The 22,262-nt window shown below is 41.3% G+C and overlaps 3 protein-coding genes across 4 annotated transcripts; 1 reads left to right on the top strand and 2 right to left on the bottom strand.

The window, feature by feature from the left end:
• Window positions 1-1,587: 1,587 nt before the first annotated feature.
• LOC120649426 (vacuolar protein sorting-associated protein 35B-like) lies at window positions 1,588-9,364 on the top strand. 2 transcript variants are annotated; one of them, XM_039926217.1, is made up of 22 exons: window positions 1,588-1,886; window positions 1,981-2,077; window positions 2,170-2,296; window positions 2,954-3,139; window positions 3,900-3,987; window positions 4,152-4,208; window positions 4,293-4,382; window positions 4,480-4,602; window positions 5,214-5,288; window positions 5,356-5,415; window positions 5,510-5,626; window positions 5,796-6,035; window positions 6,112-6,177; window positions 6,342-6,431; window positions 6,763-6,852; window positions 7,193-7,282; window positions 7,516-7,584; window positions 7,684-7,764; window positions 7,926-8,033; window positions 8,130-8,233; window positions 8,543-8,656; window positions 8,743-9,364. In XM_039926217.1, the coding sequence occupies exons 1-22, from the start codon at window positions 1,764-1,766 to the stop codon at window positions 8,957-8,959; spliced, it is 2,412 nt and encodes an 803-aa protein (XP_039782151.1). In that variant the 5' UTR covers window positions 1,588-1,763; the 3' UTR covers window positions 8,960-9,364. The 2 variants fall into 2 exon arrangements, with proteins under 2 accessions (XP_039782151.1, XP_039782152.1); XM_039926218.1 differs by lacking the exons at window positions 1,588-1,886; window positions 1,981-2,077; window positions 2,170-2,296; window positions 2,954-3,139; window positions 3,900-3,987 and having other exon boundaries at window positions 4,297-4,382.
• Window positions 9,365-9,975: 611 nt separating this feature from the next.
• LOC120649427 (mitochondrial import inner membrane translocase subunit TIM44-2-like) lies at window positions 9,976-16,684 on the bottom strand. Its single transcript, XM_039926219.1, has 14 exons — window positions 16,378-16,684; window positions 15,559-15,665; window positions 15,310-15,384; window positions 15,061-15,136; window positions 14,909-14,953; window positions 14,420-14,821; window positions 14,264-14,332; window positions 14,104-14,168; window positions 13,770-13,838; window positions 13,627-13,699; window positions 13,040-13,144; window positions 11,411-11,482; window positions 11,255-11,317; window positions 9,976-10,428 (listed from the first exon to the last, which is right to left on the bottom strand). Exons 1-14 carry the CDS (start codon window positions 16,438-16,440, stop codon window positions 10,294-10,296), a joined length of 1,419 nt encoding a protein of 472 aa, XP_039782153.1. The 5' UTR covers window positions 16,441-16,684; the 3' UTR covers window positions 9,976-10,293.
• Window positions 16,685-17,307: 623 nt separating this feature from the next.
• On the bottom strand, window positions 17,308-20,956 carry LOC120649425 (FAD synthetase, chloroplastic-like). Its single transcript, XM_039926216.1, has 5 exons — window positions 20,583-20,956; window positions 19,394-19,539; window positions 18,788-18,923; window positions 18,498-18,673; window positions 17,308-18,416 (listed from the first exon to the last, which is right to left on the bottom strand). The coding sequence occupies exons 1-5, from the start codon at window positions 20,717-20,719 to the stop codon at window positions 17,920-17,922; spliced, it is 1,092 nt and encodes a 363-aa protein (XP_039782150.1). The 5' UTR covers window positions 20,720-20,956; the 3' UTR covers window positions 17,308-17,919.
• Window positions 20,957-22,262: the final 1,306 nt, after the last annotated feature.

The following is a 22,262-nucleotide window of genomic DNA, read 5'->3' as shown; positions in this document are numbered from 1 at the left end:
AATAAATGGGATGCGAGAAGGTTTATGTTAAAATTGTTTCGTTTCGAATCTAAGTTGGAATATAGTATCATTAAAACTGTAACAGAGTGATATAATCTAAATGTTCAAAGTACTCTATTAACACCAAAATGAGAAGCACAAATTATAGCACGAGGACTGAATTTTCATTGCCTAACTAATTGTTTTTTCTAAGATCCCTTAGCACATAAAAATTTTGATTCATGATTTAGTATGATACGGTGTATTGCCAGCAGATTCGCTATTTATCTGAATCGAGTTCTTTACTGTACTAAGATATTGGTTGAACAAGATAATTTTGTCTTAAACAAAAAATGTTTTTACATGCTTACAAACAATATCTTCTATGTATTTTATGGTAGACTGAGCTACATAGATTTTAGATTGAAACCTAATCACAAACTTATCATCATAGGCGGCCGTAAATATGAATACGACCACCCGATCTAAGTCAAAGATTCAGATTCAATGGGTATGTTCCACCATAAGTAGCCTCATTAGTTTGCAAAATAAAAGGACAACCTAGTAAAGAAAATTTGCTATATATATCAATAAAATAAGCTTATCAAAGTGGTCGTACTAACAATGAAAAATAGAGAATTATCATTATAGAAATGTTCTTGAGTGGTTACATATCTTTTCTAGGTACACGTTTGTTATTGCAAAATATTCTTACATCTTATGATCATTGGTTTTATACCTACTTCTTGCCATACAACAAATGAAAGCTCTATCACATATATATTTGCTCGAAAGTTAATTACATATATCAAGTGTAAGATCGTTTCAGTTGCTGCGCTAGCTAGTAATAAGATGAGGACATTCGAAAACAAAAGGTGTCTAGCATTATTGGAGCAGCACAACATTTGCAAGGTAACAGACTAATTCTGTTTTGAAATTCTATTAATTTTTACTTCTTAGATTTTGTAATAAAAACTTTACAAACTCTAACATAAGAGCATTGCAACAACTTTTTGAGCAATATAAAGGCCTTGCAATAAGAGAAAAAATTGTTCATTTCATCTACACAAATAAAAGAGACATACGACTGTACCTACATACTATTAGCATGTCTACCCTTTTTGAAGCAAAATACACAATTTTGATATTGTTGTATTTTTTGAAGTGCCTTTCAAGTCCTAGGGGTAAGTAACTTCGACGTACTCCCTCCATCCTAAAACAACGCAGCTCTCACTTTCTAAAGGGTCAAACAATTCTAAAATTTTATCAAATTTATACAAAATAATATTTATATTTATATTACAAAATAAGCATCATTAGATTAATCATATAATATATTTTTGTATTAATTTTTTTTGAAGATATAAATATCACTAAATTTTGTATAAGTTCAATCAACCTTTAAAATTATTTGACCTTTTTTCTTTTTGGGATTTGGGATGGAGATGGAGAGTAACTAACCAAGCAGGGACCCCTTAATCATACAATATATATATTTTCGTATTAAATTAAATGGTTCGAATCCTGAGCCGAACTGTCAGTCAGCCGTCGCCACAGCAGCGCGTCCACTCATCTCATCCCGATCGAACCATTATAAAACAACAAACCAAATTGGAAAAAAGAAAATAAATAAAAATACGCGCGACGAACAGAGCAGCAGAGCACAAACACCCGCACCGATCCAAGCCAAGCCAGCCCCCTCGGGGACAGCCCACGCGAGATCCAACCCCTAGTCCCGACGCCGCGGGCGAGGCCGACCAGATCCACCTCGCCAGGCGGCGCGGATGGCGGCAGCATCGGCGGCGGTGAGGATGCTCCCCGACGGCGGCGCCGACGACGAGGAGCGGTGGCTCGCCGAGGGCATCGCCGGCGTCCAGCAGAACGCCTTCTACATGCACCGCGCCCTCGTAAGCCGCCCCGCGGAACCCTTCCCCCCACCTCCACCTCCCAACTGCTGCTTCCTTCCTCGGTGTGTGCTTCAATCGTGCAATTTGGGCGCAGGACTCCAACAACCTCAAGGACGCGCTCAAGTACTCGGCGCAGATGCTCTCCGAGCTGCGCACCTCGCGACTCTCACCGCACAAGTACTACGAGCTCTGTGAGTGATCGTGGATTCGGAGCGACTGGGTATGTCGAATTCTGGGAGTGGGATCGGTTGGGGTTTGACGGGATTGACTTGTGGGGCTGCAGACATGAGGGCGTTTGATGAGATGCGGAAGCTGGAGATGTTCTTCAGGGAGGAGACCCGGCGGGGTAGCTGCTCCGTCGTTGATCTGTACGAGCTTGTTCAACATGCTGGCAACGTCTTACCGAGACTGTGAGGCTCCTCTGCTCCTGCCCCATTTTGCAAATTCTCAGTTCTCATTGCCATGCACTAAATGCTAGTGAGGAAAATAAAGCACACATCCTTTTCAGAACGATGAGATAGTTTGCTTATCTTGAAAGCTCAAATTGTGAGCGAGTCTTTGCTGTGCTGAAAATACTACCTGGAATAAAGTGGATATGTGCTGGTGTGTCATGAGTGAAATAAAATTTATGCTCACCTTTCGAGTATCAAGTCTTTAACTCAGTACATATCATCATGTCAGGTTGTCACTAGTCATCTCTCTTTCTTTTGTAGTTGTTACTTGCTCAAGCGGCAAAATTGTGTTTTCTCACGAGGAGTACTGCAACATCTTAGGATAGCTCCCAGAACTGCATGTTAACAAGAACTTTAATCCCAAAAGGCTCACAGTCAATGTCCCTGACTTCTCTATAATATCAGCATCCAGAATAAAGAACTTCATGATACAAGACTCTCGGTCAGATTGTGTTGGATTAATGTATGAGTGTATGAATCAAGCTGTTGTGATGCAAGTCTCATCTTTCTGTTAAGGTCCACATAAATTACTATGCGATTTCAGTCATGAATATCCTATTTGATTTCCTATGATTCATGAAAACATACATCTGATTTGGTGTTGTTACATGCCAGCTATCTGCTGTGCACAGTAGGATCTGTGTACATCAAGTCGAAAGAGGCTCCTGCTAAAGATGTTCTTAAAGACCTCGTTGAAATGTGTCGGGGCATTCAACATCCTCTTCGTGGCCTTTTCCTGAGAAGCTACCTTTCTCAGATAAGCAGAGACAAATTGCCGGATATTGGTTCTGAGTATGAAGGGTACTGCACCTTTACTTCATGCTATGCTGTTTCTTAATACAGTTCATTTTGATACGAGTTCCATTAGTATCATGCTAATTCTAGGATCCTGTTGCCAATATACAACTACTGAACTGTGTAATATGGTTTCTTTTTTCCATTTATTTCTTAATGAATGCACTACTGTTGACTGGCACAAAAATAGCATGAATAGCTGTAGATATTAAATACAGCCTGGTGTTGTTTCATTTGGCTCAATAATAAAGCTTTTTAATTCGAAGCAGTTTGGGTAGGATGTTAAATTTGGCTATGTACATATTTATTTCTATCATCCTGCAGGCTGCAGCATTACTTTTTACAAACCATACGACACATTGATGTTACAAGATTCATTGGCACTAGTGTCAATTAGTCCCACCTTCTTCATTTTGTACAGTTCATACTTAATGCAATCTTGTACTTGTTTTGGTGCTGTGCCTCCTGTGCATTCAGGATCATCAATTTATTGTAAACCCTTAAGAGTTTTTATTGACCATATTAAGCCATTTTGTTAGTTGTATGTTCCAATTCCTAACTCTCTCCAGATGGCACTGGCTGTTAGCCTGTTTGAATATGGATAATTACAAGAAAATCTGCAGTTAGTTATATTCATTTTAACTGGGAGTTGGACATGCAGAATGTAACAAGTTTCCCAGACAGTATATTTCCTCTTCAAATGTAAAGTTCTATTATATAATGATCTCTATATGTCCCGTCATGTTTTGGAATCATAACTATGCAGGGATGCTGAAAGCATTAATGATGCAGTTGAATTCGTTCTTCAGAATTTCATAGAAATGAACAAACTCTGGGTCCGGATGCAGCATCAGGTATGCACGGGCTTGTAACCTACAGCAGAATCTGTCTTCGCTTCTTAAATCTTTACCATGCATTTCATCATAGATTCATACCATATGAATGACACAAGTAACTAAGCCATTCACTGGTTGTACCATCCTAGCTGAAACAAGAAAATGATTTGTCTGGTCTGCAGGGGCCTGTCAGGGAAAAAGAAAAGCGGGGGAAGGAAAGAAATGAACTGCGTGATCTGGTAACTCAAATACATTTCTACATATTCTACTCTACTATTTTTTCTGAGTCATGTCACTTACAAAAACAAATAATCTTTGTTTAGGTAGGCAAAAACCTTCATGTGCTTAGTCAGATTGAGGGTGTTGACCTTGATATGTACAAAGAAACTGTGCTTCCGAGGATATTAGAACAGGTTTGCAATCAGAAATATATTGATATTACTTATTAGATGATTATAATAGCTAATAGCTTGATTTTATTGGAAACTGAAGTAGTGATATTATTGGCAGGTGGTCAATTGTAAGGATGACCTTGCACAGTTCTACCTGATGGACTGCATAATCCAAGTCTTTCCAGACGAATATCATTTACAGACATTAGAAACACTATTGAGTGCATTTCCCCAGCTACAGGTTGCCAACTTTACCTTCTCTTTTTTGGCTTGATCCCCTTATGCATTTGTCAATGTGAACCCAGCATTTTAATTCATCATTCTGATACCTTTAGTTGAGTCCGTCCATGTAGGACTTGATTGCTTTGCTTTGCGCCTTTGCCTGGCCTTTTGTTATCTAGATCAGATTGGATTATAGATTTCTTTTATCCTGATGGTAAAAATGGTTATTTTGCAAATTGTGTAACTGGCAAGGCATATGATTCCAACAGTTCAGTTAAAATAAGCTCACTTGCGCATGAATCCTGTACTGATGTTAATTACACATACAAAATAACTGATTCATTGTGTCTTTGGCATCTGTTTTGGGTAAAACGTGTGCCTTGTGAGAGCAAAAACTACATTTATGAATATATGCTAATACTGTGGTACTATAGCATGCTTAGATGATGAAAGTTTGATTTACGCCCCCCTGACATAGTTATAAGCTGCTTTATTGCTAACATGCTACCTTGTAGAATCATCCAACCAAGCTCAAACACTGAATACTGTGAAGCTCAATTTATTTTGGGAATTTACATGGAATTCTATTTGTTACATCAACAACTAAACTCATTTTTAAATTTATTGCAGCCAAGTGTTGATATCAAAACAGTACTGTCACAACTTATGGACAGATTGTCTAACTATGCTGCCTCAAGTCCTGAAGTAAGCATCCCTATATCACTTGTTCAAGGCAAATTCTATGTATGCTTGACATAAATGAATTATGCAGGTATTGTCAGAGTTCTTGCAAGTTGAAGCTTTTGCGAAGTTCAGTAATGCTATTGGGAAGGTAACTTTGTTTTTTTTATTCCTGTTCAAATTGCATAGCTGTTTTTTCTCTGGCTATGGAAACCCAAACAGCAGAGTTATGGTGTTTTTGGCAGGTGATAGAAGCCCAACCTGACATGCCGGTTGTTGGAGCAGTAACTCTATATGTGTCACTTCTGACATTTACTCTCCGTGTACATCCGGATCGGCTTGATTATGTTGACCAAGTGCTGGTTAGTCTTCTTTAGACAATCATATGAATTATGTCATTTGTCTTATGGTTTGTTGCTAAATCTATGAAGCTGTTGCACTATAATTGATAGTATGCCAATGATGTAAATTTATTAATGACCCCATGCCAATTGAACTTTCAAAGCTCATATTATATTTTTCATTGTACAGGGTGCATGCGTCAAGAAACTTTCAGGCAAGGCAAAACTTGAAGATAGCAGGGCAACAAAGCAAATTGTTGCACTTCTTAGTGCTCCCCTGGAAAAATATAGCAACATTGTTACTGCATTGGAACTTTCAAATTATCCTCGAGTTATGGATTATCTTGATAATGCTACAACCAAAGTTATGGCTGTGGTAATAATTCAGAGCATAATGAAGAACACAACTTGCATATCTACTTCTGACAAGGTAATATTTCATGATATGATATTGCTGTGCGAATTACTAAGCAACTAATCGTGTGGCTATGCGTTGTTTCTTGCAGATTGAGGCACTGTTCGATTTAATTAAGGGGCTTATAAAAGATATGGATGGGGCTCAAGACGATGAGGTGAGACCATACATTTTGTTGTAAAAGTGTATTTTGACTTGTTTGTGGTCTTCTTCCCGCTACTTAGTGCTGCTATCTTCTTGGGCTACATCAGTATGGAACATTTCAATTTCAATTTAAATCTAGTTTGCTCAAACTATAACTATGTTTTTTTATTGTTTTAGCTTGATGAAGAGGACTTTAAAGAGGAACAAAATTCCGTAGCACGCCTTATTCACATGCTGTACAATGATGATCATGAGGAGATGCTGAAGGTACATTTGTTATTACTACTGATATCATTGAAAAGTATACAAAAATACACTGATGTCCATCATCGATCCCACTTTGTCGACATGTTTATTTACTATGCATATGTGTTGCACAAACCTTTATTTTTGTGCGTCAGCTTGCATAAACTGAATTTTCCCGTTATTTTGTCATATCACTAGACCATGTTCGTTCTCCCAAAGTAAGGAAAATTGCCATGTGATGTTAATTGCTGATCATGGAACTCTGTTGCTAGGCAGCACTTATTTATATCAGCATGCATGTGTTGAACTGCTTCAGTTTCAAAGTTCTAATTGCAATTTCTTGGTCTTTCAGATCTTATGTACTGTTCAGAAGCATATACTTCTCGGAGGACCCAAGCGGCTAACTTTCACTGTACCGTCATTAGTATTCTCTGCTCTGAAGGTTTGTTCTACCACTCCTTAAAAATATTGAGATGTGAGGAATCTGCTTAATTAAAAATATTTTCATGTTATGGTTGAATGTTGTTTTTTAGTATTTTTAGTATGCAAAAGACTTTTACTTTCAATAAGACTATGCCACTTTGGGTCCTTTTCCACTTGTGCTTTTAGATTGCCTTTTATCGAGACTATATTAGTGATTAGATGCATCCGTATACATTATCCTCCTAAATTGAAGAAACACATTCATGGTACTGGAAAAAAACAGATCGTACTTTTTCTACATTGATCTATGCAGCTATTATCATTGAAACATCTTTGTGGATAACTCGTCTTATTTGCAGTTGGTCAGGCGATTACAAGGTCAAGATGGAGATGTCACTGGGGAGGACGTGCCTGCAACTCCAAAAAAAATCTTCCAGATCTTGCATCAGGTTATTTCATAGATTTATTTGCATGCATATTACTTTGAGTTCCACTCTCAGGACAGACACACAATATAAAATATGCTTTGCAATTAAAATAATTTTGGTTTCCATGCCTATGTATAAATTATGGTTAATAAGTAATAACCTGGCGCACCCAATTGTAGATGCATAATTGCAAATTATTTCATGTGATCTCTCCATATTCGTCTGCACACTCATTGTTCTTACTATTTGTCCAGACTATTGAAGCGCTTTCATGTGTTCCTTCTCCCGAGTTAGCTCTGAGACTGTATTTGCAGTGCGCGGAGGTATGTTTGTATTTTGTAACAATATATTCTTTTCCAAAAAAACAAAAAAAATGATTTTTCATAATTCTCACTATTTTCTGACTATGATTCTTAATTTAGGCTGCCAATGACTGTGATTTGGAACCAGTTGCTTATGAATTCTTTACGCAAGCATTCATTTTATATGAAGAAGAAATTGCAGTACGTCCCTCTCCCACGTCATTCCAACTGTGAACGACTACTTTACCTGAGTTGTTTGATGCAATTCTGTATTGTATCGTGAATGCGCCTTTGCAAGAACATCTGGTTGCATTTATATCCCGTTCCAATTTTCACTTATAATGTTTCTTTGCCGCAAGCAGGATTCAAAGGCTCAAATAACAGCAATTCACCTAATAATTGGAACCCTTCAGCGAATGAATATATTTGGGGTGGAAAACAGGGACACCCTCACCCATAAGACAACAGGGGTAATGAATCTTTGATTTAATTTAGCCTTATCAAACTTGCCTGGAATCAATTTTCTTTGGACCGTCTGCAAAACACCTCATTACTGTTTTGTGCAGTACTCAGCAAAACTTCTCAAGAAGCCTGATCAATGCCGAGCAGTCTATGCATGTTCACATCTTTTCTGGACTGATGACCAGGATGGAATAATGGATGGTGAAAGGTAAGACGATTGATCGTACTCAGTGTAAACACACTGCTTACGGGTCTCATGATTATGTTGCCCATCTTTTGGTTAGTACTGCAATTCTGCAAATAAATTGTTATGGCACTTATATCACAACAGTACTGAGATAAGTACCTATCATAACTTCATGGGTTCATGTCTGGTCAAACTAATTGCATGATGTCATGGTCCCAGATCTCATGGCCATACAGAAAAATGATAACTAAAGGTTTTATATAGCCTTTAGAACTGTTCTTGAATAATATCTGGGATATTACTAACTTCCTAATTTGAACTTTGTTCCAGGGTTCTCCTTTGTTTAAAGCGTGCCTTGAGAATCGCAAATGCTGCGCAACAGATGGCTAATGCAACAAGGGGAAGCAGTAGATCTGTGACTCTATTTATCGAAATTTTGAACAAGTAAACTCAAGGACTATATTTTATTTGTTTTCTGGTGTATACAATATTTCTGCCTGTGTAAACCCTCGTAATTTCACCATTTTCAGGTACTTGTACTTCTTTGAGAAAGGAATCCCACAGATCACAAATACTGTGATTCAAGATTTGATCGAACTGATTAGGAGCGAGAAGCAAAGTGACAACACTGTAGCTGATCCATCTACAGAAGCCTTCTTTTCTAGCACTTTACGGTACATCGAATTTCAAAAGCAGAAAGGTGGAAGCATAGGTGAAAAATACGAACAGATAAAGACAAGCTCATGAGTCAAAACAAGCACGGCACCATGACAGGTTTCGATTTTGTCGAGAGAATTGAGTCTTTTTTTTTTTGGCATGGTTCAGTGAAGTAGGAACCATCGGTTTCAGCTGCCTTTGACCAGAATATCTTTATACGAGCTGTTATTTGCAAGTCTCACGGTCCGAGTGGGTCTGGCAACACTGTCGGGTTTAGTCAGGTGACAATAAGCTCGTGCTTTGGGGACACAGGTCTGTACAGGATAACTCATGTTTATGGTCAGGTTCTACTTCGACCTGAGTGTCATTGTTGTATATTTCCCCACCTTCTGCAAAGCGTATTGATTTTAGGTTCCTGTAACATTCGAGGACAACTCTTTTCTGACTGGACACTATTGATTGGTTAATAGCGATCGGTTGCGTGCAACTTGAACATGTTGGAGTTGGATGCCCGTTCGTTGGCATATATCATTACAAATCAATTGGCCACGTGCGCCCGACATCACTGGGCCACTGCAACTAGACGAACAATGCGTTGGTGGCTTGAACTTTATCAACTCCAAGTTTTTTTTTAAATACATACTATTGTCTATGTATCTAGATCTGTAAATTATGTATATAGATCTATGTTATGTAACTTATGTATCAAGAAAAGTCAACCTATAATTTGAAACAGAGTATTTATGTAAATCATGTATCTAGAAAAAGGACAACCTATAATTTGAAACGGAGTATTTAGCGTCATGAATATACTGATGATTTTCTAACGGAGCTTGCTGCGCTTTCTGTTCGACCTGTTAAAGCTGTCGATGTTGCTGCGCATCACATCAGGCACCCTGATGAGCAGTTGCACATCGCAGCAGCTTGGCCAGGTTGGCCTGTCTCGGGCAGCGGCCGCATCTCGGCATCTGTGTATGGTGTGTGGCGCGCCCGTTCGGCCATGGTGCCAAACTGCCAAAGCTAGGCTATGCTGACTCTTTGAGCTGAGAAGAATGTAGCTTCAGCATGGTCTCATCAGCACACAAAGGGCAAATCCAAAGAATATATACCCAGGATCTGTGTTGCCCGTGACAACCCTTGTGTTTCATCTCCAATCCAAAAAAAAGTCACAAGTATGCTGCTTGCAACCGTTTTTCAGTAGACGGCGTGAACTTTGCAAGCAAGCTACACACGCGTTAGATACATCAGGAAAGAATAGGAACAGACTGCTACCATCAGGACACATCAAAAGAAACAATCTGTGGAAAATTGCTTTGCACCAAGAGGGCAACGTTCTTGCACATGGCTCGTTGAGCAGCAGTGAAAGTAGAGCGATAAGCTGATCAAATGATGAAAGAGCAAAAACAAAAATAAGACGATCTGCTCTATATGAGGGCTTTGATTCCAGCTTGATGCATCTCACGCAACCGCCAAACCGGGTAATATGATTCTTCTTCTGGCACCTCATCGCTGTCAAGAAGTTGCATAGCCCATTGATAAAAGACGGTTTGAATGGTATCCTGGAACATTTACACCAGAAAATAGAATTAGTATTTGTTACATATGTCAACTGCAATATCACCTGTGAACTATGAGGTGCAGGAAATCTTGGGCTTTTCACTGTCATATATATGCCAGTGGATAAAAACTTGAGCAATTCATACAAATCAATCTAAACATTTAACGGCCTGCTATGTAGGAGTCAAGCACTAGCTACCACTCAGGTTCAACTAAAATGGAAACATTTCACCTTAACAGCACTAGCTACATTGTTTGCAGAGCATCCAAAGTTCCAAACTCAGGTGCAGGGTTTGCGATATTACTTTAGTTTTTATACCTAATTGCATTAAGGTTCATGGGCATATTCACCAGGTTCTATCAAGCATGGAGTCAAGCATGAGAAAGATCATGATAAGAGACAAATTCACTCAAATAGACTATGTTTGACAGTCGTCCAGTCGAACATAATCGCCATGGCACTGATAAGGTGATTAGTCGAGATTAGTCATCGATCAAGCCGATTAGTCAAGCTTAGTTGAGCCCAATAGCTCACCGCACAGTGGTCATGGCCCATTAATGCAAATCTGATCATTTTCCTATCTAGTCGGACGACTAATCGTGTTTAATCGACGACTAACTAGACGACTAGAATTGTAGTCGCCCAGAGACCTAGTCGCTGCTCCTTATCGATGCTATGGGAACGATACGCCTGACTAATTGCGATTAGTCGGACGACTGTAAAACATTGCAACCAGATCACAATGAAGTTACCCTATAATCAGCCTACCGCACATGACAAAACACATAGAAAAGATGGTTAGATATATCCCCATGGAAATAGCCTACCTGTCCTCCTTCCATGACTTGTCCTTCTCTATCTCGGACACAGTATATCTGTTGCGTTTGGAACTGAAATATATTGGAGACAAGCATGGCTTGTAAGAAGGATAAACTCAGAACTACACACAAAAATAATAATCAAAATACAACTAATGTACTTACACGCAAGATAATCATGGGTGAAGATCCAAACATTTTTGTTTCCAATACATCAGCTTCTGAAATATGCAGGATCTGGAAATGCAATGAAATATAAGTTTTTTTTTCCATTCTTTTTTAACAAGTCAGAAGGCTGTTCCCAGCTTAGGAGCAACAAGTTACAGGCAATACAAAAAAATATTGTACAGAACACAAGTGTGATTAAATAAAAAAGGAAAAAGTCTATTTTTGACCATCCAACTATTGCCCGAGTTTGGTTTTGGCCATTGAACTCCAAAACCGGGTATCTTCGACCATCCAACTATCAAAACCGTTCACTTTTGGCCATCCGGCGGTTTCGCTGACGTGGACGCCACGTGGAGGTGGGGCTCACTTGTCAGCCATCCTCTCTCCTCTTTCTCTTTCTTTTCTCCCCCTCTCTCTCTCCTCTCTCCCGGTCCCTCTGCTCGGCGGCCCCCTGCTGCCTGCTGCCTGCTGCCGCCCCCTGCTGCTTGTGCTGCCTGCTGCTGCCACCGCCCCTTGTTGCAGCAGGCGCCGCCGCCACGTACTACAGCCGGCGCCACCTGCTGCAGCCGCAGCCGCCGCCCCTTGCGGGTCCACCCTGCTGCAGCAACGGCGCTGGAGAGGAAGGAGGGAGCGGCGGTGGCGGCCGCCGGGGCAGGGGACGAAGGAGGGAGCGGCGGTGGCGGCCGCCGGGGCAGGGGACGAAGGAGGGAGCAGCGGTGGCGGCCGCCGGGGTAGGGGAGGAAGGAGGGTGGGGCAGGGGGTGCGGCGGCGGTGGGGAGGAAGGAGGAAGCGGCGGGAGGGGGCCGCCGGGGTAGGGGAGGTGCGGTGGGTGCGAGGACGAGCACCACTGCTGGCTCGCCTGCACGCCGCCACGGAGCACGCCTGCGACGCGGAGCACGCCTCGCCGCGGCGCCCAGCCCCGACCGCCGTGCCGGCTCCACGCAGTCCCCGCTGCCCGATTCGCGCGGCCCCTGCACCGGCTGCTGCTCAAGCCCACCGCCGCCCCTGCTCCGGCCGCCGCCGTCCAGCTCCCTACCACCCCTGCGACGGCTTGCCGCCGTCCAGCTCCGCGCTGCCCCTGCACGGCTCGCCGTGGCCCAGCCACTGCCTGCTGCTCTCTCGCCCTCACGCCTCACCGTGCGCGGCCGTGGCTTCCCGGCGGTGCCGCTCGCGCCGGTTGCCCGGCGTCAGGCTGCCGCGCGGCACCACAACGGCCTCGACGCCGGCTCACCGGCCGCCCTCCCGCCGGTCCCTGCTCCGCCCGCCGCCGGCCGTCTGAAGGGAGGAGAGAGATGAGATAGGAGAGAAAGAGGGAGACAGAGAAAAGAGAGAGAGAGAGAGAGAGTGGGGGTAGCACTGACAAGTGGGCCCCACCTCCACGTGGCGTCCACGTCAGCAAAACCGCCCTGCAAAACCGCCGGATGGCCAAAAGTGAACGGTTTTGATAGTTAGATGGTCGAAGATACCCGGTTTTGGAGTTCAATGGCCAAAATCAAACTCGGGCAATAGTTGGATGGTAAAAAATGAACCTTTTCCAATTTAAAAAGAGGGAGCATGTTTCAACATTTTACTCAATAAAGCTTTGGAAAAAAGGGAATGTTCAACACATGAGTAACAATGGCCTACCTTGTGATTGAAAAATATGCCCTGTGATGCATACGCTTGTCTCTCTCCTTTGCAGCGCTCAATCACTTCCTTGGTGCAATATTTTTTTAAAGTCTCCACATCACCCTGAAAGCAGCATATGCAATTGTGAGATAACCAAAGATTCTTAGTGTGTGTGTATGTGTGTGTGCAAATCCCTTGACAATTATAAACTTATCCGAAACTTGCTAGTTTCATAATAATTGCACTATCACCAGATATATGTAAAGAAGTACTCCCTCCTTTTCAAAACGTAGGGATGTACAGAAGTACTCCCTCCTTTTCAAAACGTAGGGTCCAGTTTGACCCGGTACGGTTCTAACAGCATTTTGTACGCCAATATCTCATGTATAATGTATTTTAATGTTCATGACCATGACACTGACATCATATTAAAGTACGTGCCAATATGAATCTAGTGGTACCAAATTTTAGGTTCTACAAATCTTTAAACAAGTTGGCCAAGAAAAGGTGGGAGTAATACACAACCAACCCATCTCGTTAGTACAATCAGCAATCATGCTAGTTCAATGAATGAGAGGATTTCTCCTTAGTATGATAAGAGTTACCTTTGAATATGCAATGAGAACAGGCTTGATCATTTCTTGAACATCAGCAACAAAATCAGATAGAGAAAAGGACCTGTGCACAAAATAATGAAACATAATTCAGCTATCTCCTAAGTCTCTCAGTTATGTTACACGTGCCTTACGGGTCTCGTTGCCGGATTTCCCTGAATGTCACCGCAGCTGTGGTTTCTTCAAGCAAAGATTCGTTCAAACTACAAGACAAGAACAAAGGGAAACCAACAACATGTCAGACATAAAATTTAATTGATTTGCATATACAAGAAAGTAATTAGCATTTATGTTTCATCCTCGTTTGTGTTATTAACAACACCAATGGATTGCAACCATGAATGCACCACGCAGTTTCCATACTTGGTGTCAAGACACAATATCTAATGTGCTAACTGATAAGAAAAATAAATAGAAGATCAAATTTTGTAACCAGGTAGAACAAAGAAATGATGGAGTACATCATACTCTTGAATTTTCTGAACCACTGGATTGTCACTTGTCTCCCATCTTTCTCGGACATCCTCAGCTACCTGCATTTGCATATGCAAAACATGTATATCACTACAAGAGAAAACTATGTTTGAGCAAATACATCAAATGCAACTGTACAGCATTGTGATGGTACCTCTTGTCCCTTGGTTACAACAGGTTTGGTGTATTCATCAACTCTCTTATAGACTGGGTGACCTCGAATCTTACAGAAAGAAAAAAAGGGATTTCAGATAGGGGATTTATATGAAAAAGATATGAACAAAAGTTGAACAATCTCCTCTAAATATACCTTATTTTTAAATGCTTCCCATTTTTCACCCAGCACCGACTTCTTTGTTGGCGTAATAACTAAATCAGTTCTTGTACTCTTTTCTACCTTAGCGGAAGCATGTCTAGCTTGATGTTTCTTCTTTCTGCTAGAGGTAGAGCTTAATTCATCCTTGATAACATCATATCCCTGCTTAGCTAAAGTTGATACTCTTGTATCCTTCAACTTTGCAAATGCACCAGATACAACAGGTGAAGCAGATGAGATTGTTGACTTTAATTTAGTAAATAATGTATGGCTGGCATCTTCAGACGCGCCGTCTGAATGCGATGATGCCTCGGTTTTCTCATGTTTTGAAGCTCCAGGCGAACCATCCTTGCAACTTGTACTCTCTTCTTTTCCAAGTCCAAAACTTTCCTTTACCTGTTAACCATTCAATCAAGGCAAAGAATACATACATAAAGAAATTCATATGCGTACCATATCAAAGTGATATTAATTATCACTTACCTCTTCTTTAGCAGCAAACACTTTTTCTTTGATATTTGCAGTAACCTAGAAATTTAAAAAAGAATGCCCCCCCCATAAGTCATGAGCATATAAACAAAGAAACGAATAGGACACAAAACAATCATCCTTGACACACACTGTGGCTGACTTACCTTTTTAGATGTCTCCTCAGCTTCAGTCCAAACATCATCAACACTTTTGTATATTGTCTCTGTCGTTTTCTTAGTTCTGCATAAATAGTATTTGTGATGTCCTCAATAAAGGTATTCGAGAAAAAAAATGTCCTCAATAAAGACATTTAAAAGTACAGATCTTCTTCATTCAAAAGTACATCCTAATTTTAACCACTATATGTAGAAGATTCAAAATGAAAAAAGTGTGACACTTCTGCCAACTTGTACCTTACTTTGAGGTCTTCCTTTACCACACCAAGTTTCTCGCCGAACTCTTTCATGGATTTCTGGAATTCAGGATTACTGCAACAAAAAAGTGTTGATAAGCGTAATTGTTTATAAAAGGTGATCAAGTAGTATAGAATAAAAAAGAAACACATACAACAATTATAGTGTTATATGACTGCTGTATTGATCTTTTTGTTCATTTTTTTCTGGGTTTCCATAGCGGTGGAGACCTTAGAAAGTAACACATACCTCTTGGCCTCCCCCTTTAGTTGCTTCGAGAACTCATTGAAAACACTTAGATTCCTGTTATTCAAATGTCTATATCCAGTAATTGCTTGTGCATTTGCACGCATTGCCTACACCAAGTAACAGCAATCAAATGGCAATTAGCAAAAGGCAGGAAACAATGTAATATAAAGGAATAAAATATTAAAATACGGTTCGCTAATCAAACTCCAGAAACATCCCACATTAATTAGATCACATACTGGACAGAGAAAAAGGCCTAGTCACCAAGATAACTTCGTTTTTGAATCAAGAAGCTATGTCTATCTAACCTATGCAACCATAGTATTTATGGTAAATAAGCAACCTAAATGAAATGAACATGTCACTTGTCTCTTGTTTGTGCAACCATAAAAATAATCCATGGAATTAATTAATTTTACACAAAATCTTCAAATCAGTCAAAAAGCAAAAGATGTGTAGCACAAACGTAGCAAACAAATGGCTCCTTTTTGTTGAAACTGCAGGAGATAATAAACTTTCCCAATGGAAGTTATGTCATTCATCTTTTTTCTCCCCAAGAACTTCAATCCACACTAGCGGCTACTCAACAAACAAAACAATCATCAGCTCCCCCCCCCCCCCCCCCCCCCCCCAGATGATAGACTTTCTCGACAGAACAGAGCAAATGTTCATGTGCTATTGCAGAAAAACATGACCTTTACTCGTTGTGGTCCCTTTGTCCCCTCCTGAACCACTTCACCAACGCCCCACAGGTAGCTTGCTATTCAAATCTCAGAAGTAGGATTACCAAAGAGCTAAAAGAAACCAAACTCCACTCACCAATCGCATCGCGGCTTCGGATGAAGGCCGCCGGAGAGCGCGGAGCAGCGCGGAAGTCGCCATCCCAAGAGCAATTAGCGGGGCGCGGGCGGAAGGCTGCCGTAGGGTTCCCGCGGACCGTCTGACCGCTGTCGCGGCGGCGGAGAGGCTTGCCGCACGGCGATAACTGGGTCACGCGTGCCGGGGGAGGAGGCGGCGGCCGCAGAGTCGCCGGACGGCCGGAGCTGGCGGCGCGCGTGCGGAGGGAGGAAGCGGCGGCGGGAGGAGGGATAGTAGGTTTAAGGGAAGAACAGGAAGGGGAAGGACCAGGTTGCAATAACGGTAAAGTTTTGTGCCTTATGTTCTCGATTTTTTGCAAATTGTGCGCGAGTGGAGAGGGTCTAGTTGTAATAATTGAAAAATGCGCGTATGCACTTGCGGTACCAGTGTGCAGATAATTTCTTGTGGCGAAAGATGGTCGAATCTTGATTGATTTAAACTCCTATCTGACGGTCAACGGAGGAAAAAGGCAGGCAAATTCTTCACAGTTTTGCAAGCATTTCATTCGAATTTATGCAAAAAAATTTCATGTCCATTCTTTTCGTGGATGATTCATCAGTTGGGCATGGCAGATCGATTCAGAGTTCATAGCTTCTTTGCGACCATGTTCCCATGCGGCCTGCAATTTCTTTCTTTAATTCTCTATATGGCACTCATTATGTTGGATGGTGCGTAGTAGTCTTCAGCTATAAAATTTCTGCATTCGAAATGAGATCCCTTTGTGTTTTTTTAACATCAAGAAAATAGAGAGTAAATAAATGGGTCGGCAACTTGGCTGAATTGCAACAACATTCAAATGCAACCTGTGATGTTGATCATCTATACGTTCGAGATGTCTATGCACAGCTCCAGTACCAGAGGTATATCACAGCAGAAGCAGAACTGCATAAGTTGCCAGTATCTTCAAATGTGCACCCCAAAAAAATTAATAGAAAAAAGTCTCTTTAGTCTCCAGGTGTTAAGCATGTCTAACAAATAGTGTTTCTACATGCTAGCAGCAGCCAAAAGAACAGCTGCAAGTTCGTACAAAAGAAATCTGGAGAGGTCTCAAATGTTCTTTATCAGAAAAGTTCTAATTCTAACAACTAAACATTCAAGTAATGACAGATATGTTGACAAATGACCAACCATGCTCCCTACCAATGTTTGAACTAAAACTACAATGTATAAGCCCCTTCCCAGCATTTGATTCGATGGATGCTGCTTGTCAGATCAAAAGTCACTTTGACCCCACAGTCCTCCTTTGTATGGTAAGCTTGGACTGATCTCGACTTTTCTGAAAGAAAGCATTCTTGTGAGACTACAAAGATGCTAAGCATTCTTGTGAGACTACAAAGATGCTCCTGAATTCAATCATGGTGAGGCAAACTGCATACTTGAACACAGTCTTTGACTTCCCTTGCAATATTTCTACCAATGTCTTCTCCTTTTGGCAACAATCTCCAAAAAAGGGCAAATGTAAAAGGATGGCCTCCTACCAATAGAGCACAAATTTACTTAACTTTATCCAAACTCAATGCCTAATTGCCCGACTTCTTGAATAGGATTGGGAGACAAACTGTTCTCATCTTTCATCTCAATGACGATGGTGTCAGAGTTGATGATCACTCTACATGGTCCAAGATACTGTCCATTAACAAGGTTGCAGTTTTCATACAGACCTTCAGCTGGTGGCATGTTCAACATGCAGGAATTAGGGAGTACAATCTTTTTCCTTTCATGAAGGCACTTTTGGTCAACCATTAGCACAAGACGGTGTTTCCTCCCTAGTAATTCGGAGACATATTCCATGTCACCCATAGCCAATGCATGGCGGACACGGCTGGAAGAGACCTGTCCTTTATCACTTGAATTTATAGCAGCTGCAGCTCCATTATGAGATCTTTTTGCTGTGTCCATAACAGAGCGTACAATGAATGCGCTTAAACCAAATTCCTCACATAGTTTAACTAACTCAGCTGCATCACCTGATGCTTTATAACCAAATCTGTAATTTTCACCTGTCAAGAAATATATTAGTGAAAGGGCAGGATGGTGAAGCACAATACAAAACCTGCAGGAGAAAAATAAAATGTCTGTACCTGCCACGACACCTTTTATTCTAAGATCCTTTGACAACCTTTCAACAAATTGCCGTGGAGATAGGGACCGAACCTTTGAAAACTCAACTTGGTATTCAAGAGGTATGACATTCCTACAGTATGGAGCCCAAGATGAAAGGACTCGCTTGCGATCACACTGAGCAACTATAGGAGGCCTGTACAAAAGGAAATACTCATGTAAAGCCCTCCCTGATTTGGGGTTAATGATTGCCAAAGAGAAGTATCTAAACTTCTAAAGGGAAGCCATGAAAGTTTTCGTGTAGGCTCACCTATATGTCCAGCCAAGTACTTCGGCCATTCCCACAAAAGAAAGAAGAAAAGGAGTCCCTGCTTTAGAAGCATGCATTGCCAATTCCCGATGGCCAATGTGAAGGGCATCAAACTTTCCCAGCGCAACTATGCCACCTAAAAAATGTATGGAATATGAAGAAATTTATACATAAGAGCAGAAAGGCATTAAAAATAGAAGCATGTAACAAAATCTCATGACTACAATAACAAAAGAACATGTGGTCTAGTTTTAAGGAAAAGAACATGTGATCTAGCTACATAACAACATTGAGAGGTCAGAGAGACAACACAAGTTCAACTTCAAGAAGCAACAAGTGTAAGATGGAAAGGAGTAAAATAACACTGCAACGTTCACTACAGAAACATGAAATTTTGACCAAGTCGTTGCCTTCTCCTTCAGTTTTTATATCATATTTAGTTTGTACCATATGAGACGTATCCTATGCCAGTTACTATTACAACAGTTCGACCTGAAATAAGCTTATGGCCACCTTCTAGAGATGCATGATTTCAATTCTGCATGAAAATCGAAGTAACAATTTGAAACTTGGATGATACAAAAAAGTTGTCCACAAAGAACTTACCGAGCACACAATCTTGATCTTCTCCACAATCTATTAGGAGCTTGCCGTTAACTAAATCGTCATTGTTCTGTCTGACCCCTGAGTGTCCAGATGAGCTGAAGGTCTTAAGCGAGTTGCTACTCTGCCCCTTCTTCATGTCTAGAGGCCTGTTTTGACAGAAGTAGAATAAGATATCACCAAAATCTCAAATCTAATAGTCTAAAAGCAGTTAGTTTTAATAAACAAGTTCAGAACATGTACTAATGCACACCAAAAAATTATTCTCATTTCGATAAGAAAGTAGGAATCATAGCGTTAAAGGAGGACAAGTTTAATCTTTACATGCCTACAAGTTTTTGAGTCTTAAGCAATTGATACGTTCATTAGTCATTCCCATACAACAATCTGGACCGAGGATCTTATATGAAATTCAAATTTCTAGATGTTAAATGATAACTAACTTCTGGGATTACCCAGGTTGCATCACTAAACAATTAGGGAACAGTAAAACCTTACATGGTGCGTACAGCAGATATGGTAGCTCTACCTTTTTTGCAAAACCATTTGCCCAAGGGCGGGCGCACACCACATAGTGGCTTTACCCTTTTCTCAAAGCCCCTTGCCCGCGACCACACCTCCCTTTGGTTGACTTTGACATGCAGCCTAGCTTGGCCGATAGGTCCTTGGTGATCGAAATTTAGACCAGCATGGTTCGGTAGCAACACGACACACCACTTTACCAAATCGCACACACGTAACGTAATGCTTAGTTGCTTGCTATATCATTAGACTCCAACCTCCCATCACAGAATCATGTACATGAAACAAACTAACTTCAACTCACATTAAATCCAAAATTATAGTTGGCCACCCACTAGAAAGTCAAAGCATAGAAATTCGTTGCATTTGGAAAGCGTTAGCGTGCCTCATAAACCCTACTAATAAGCCAAGAGAACTTAACCCTTCAAATTTGACTGGCATTCGGATCCCCAGGCTCAAATGTCTCAAGCTTCTCATCGCGTTCCAGTATATATAGAAATGCTCTACACTATTGCAGATAAGAGGGTGCCATCGACCGTCCCAAGGCTCGAAGGAACAGTCGTTTCGTCGAACAGCTACCAAGCGCTAGCACCATTTCGGTATATTGCGCTGATAGCAACAGAGAGGAAAAACGGAGCAACAGCAGCAATAACAGGAGGCAGCTCGTCACCTGAAGCGGAGCGCGGGCGGCAGAAGGGGGCGGGGAGGCCCGGGCGGGCCGCGGCGGGGGCAGCGGAGGAGCGGCGACGGGGAGGGAGAAGGGGAGCGGAGGGCGCAGCCGAGCGCCGCGGCGGCGGCCCTCTCCATCCAACTCCCACCACGCGCCGGCCGGAGGACGCGGCCTCCCTGTTCCTTCCCCCGGGGGGGAGCTTGGCGGGCCGCGTCGTCCTCTTCCTCGCCGCTTGCTGGCTGTGGCGGGTGGCGGCAGCCTGTCCGGCCGCTGCCCGTTAGATGAGGTGCGATTCGCACATCCCCTGTCGCCGTCTCGGCCGGGGGTCAGGACGGCTTGCGTGCGATGCGCAAGCAGGTTCCAACGCACAGGAAGGGACAGGCCACGTCGCGCCCGAACTATCGAGTTCCTAGTTTTTTTTTCGGGTGAGTTCATAGGTTGTTCGTGTCAAACTATGCCGTATTTGGTTTTAATTTTCTTAAAAAATGAAAAGCTTAATTATCTAAACACTCCTTTTATACTTCAAATGCCCGAAAATAGCAAAAAAAAGTATTCAATCAAGACGAGTAAATGTTATTATAAAAAAACACGAGTAAATGTTAAAAGCTTCTGTTAGTGGATTCGTACTCGTACGTCTTTTTAAAGCAAGCTGGTCCGTCCAAGATGATAGACATGGTAGCATTGCTAGGGAAAATAGTGGGTGGCAATGTAGAGCGAGTTACTTCGTTAGCGAGAGAAAAAAAGATGAAAGGAAAATAATAGACAAATATGCTACAGCATTTCCCTCAATAACAATAATATCTTGCATGCTCACCTAGAAAAAAAAAATAACTTGATTGATTCTCCATACAAAGTTTAATTTGCCTTTTAGATATAGTTGCAACAAGCTTACAAGATGGATGTCTCATATTTACAGTCGAATTTGTAATAATATTATACCGAAGTGACCTCTCCTTTCACTCAAACATCCACTTACAATCTTTAGCTAACCGAAGCGAGTGCCAGTGCTGCCTTATGACATTTGTTAGGCATAACTACTTCTACCATTCTAAAGTATGGGTGTGTTTAGATACCCCAAACTCCTCCCAACTTTCCAAACTTTCCATCACATCAAAATCACATCAAAACATTAAATATAGCAAATGACCCATGCATGGAGTACTAAATGTAGGTAAATAAAAAAAACTAATTGCATAATTTTAATATACGTTGCGAGATGAATCTTTTGAGCCTAATTAGGTCATGGTAGGATAATATTTACCACAAACAAACGAAAAGTGCTACAGTGTGCTGCAGTGTCTGATGTGCCTTTTTCATCCAACTTTTGTGGATCTAAACACACCCTATATGACATTTGCTATGCTCCGAGATATATCTTATGTTTATATAATAAATATCATATGTCTAGAAAAAGTCAAACCGACTTATATTTTGAATTGGAAGGAATAATATGGCTTTTTAGAAGAAAAAATAAATATTTTTTTTGGATTTTGGCAACCACACGCTTGAACAAAATTTGGAGGTGTTCCATGCAACACAACTGCGGCTCTGTTTGGATCCCAACTTTTTTCAGAAGTCCCTATCACATCAAAAGGAATCTTACTATTTTATAGTATTAAATAAAATCTGTTTATAAATGTTTTTTGACAGCTGAGTGCTTTTTCGCGAGACGAATCTAAT

The sequence above is a fragment of the Panicum virgatum genome, chromosome 9K, assembly GCF_016808335.1.
Source record: "Panicum virgatum strain AP13 chromosome 9K, P.virgatum_v5, whole genome shotgun sequence".
Taxonomy (NCBI): Eukaryota; Viridiplantae; Streptophyta; class Magnoliopsida; order Poales; family Poaceae; genus Panicum; species Panicum virgatum.
This window is presented reverse-complemented; position numbering and strand designations above follow the sequence as displayed.

Bases quoted from the DNA above. Each gene is read 5' to 3' on its own strand.
- LOC120649425 (XM_039926216.1), bottom strand. From the start codon at position 20,719: ATGGAGAGGGCCGCCGCCGCGGCGCTCGGCTGCGCCCTCCGCTCCCCT. The intron at 19,540-20,582 runs GTGACGAGCTGC...CTGTCAAAACAG, and splicing joins CCGCCCGCGCTCCGCTTCAG to GCCTCTAGACATGAAGAAGG. The intron at 18,417-18,497 runs GTACAGACATTT...ATTTCTTGACAG, and splicing joins AATAAAAGGTGTCGTGGCAG to GTGAAAATTACAGATTTGGT.
- LOC120649427 (XM_039926219.1), bottom strand. From the start codon at position 16,440: ATGGCGACTTCCGCGCTGCTCCGCGCTCTCCGGCGGCCTTCATCCGAA. The intron at 13,839-14,103 runs GTATGATGTACT...CTTGTCTTGTAG, and splicing joins GTGGTTCAGAAAATTCAAGA to TTTGAACGAATCTTTGCTTG. The intron at 11,483-13,039 runs GTAGGCCATTGT...TTGCATTTCCAG, and splicing joins GCATATTTTTCAATCACAAG to ATCCTGCATATTTCAGAAGC.
- LOC120649426 (XM_039926217.1), top strand. From the start codon at position 1,764: ATGGCGGCAGCATCGGCGGCGGTGAGGATGCTCCCCGACGGCGGCGCC. The intron at 5,627-5,795 runs GTTAGTCTTCTT...TTCATTGTACAG, and splicing joins ATTATGTTGACCAAGTGCTG to GGTGCATGCGTCAAGAAACT. The intron at 6,036-6,111 runs GTAATATTTCAT...TGTTTCTTGCAG, and splicing joins GCATATCTACTTCTGACAAG to ATTGAGGCACTGTTCGATTT.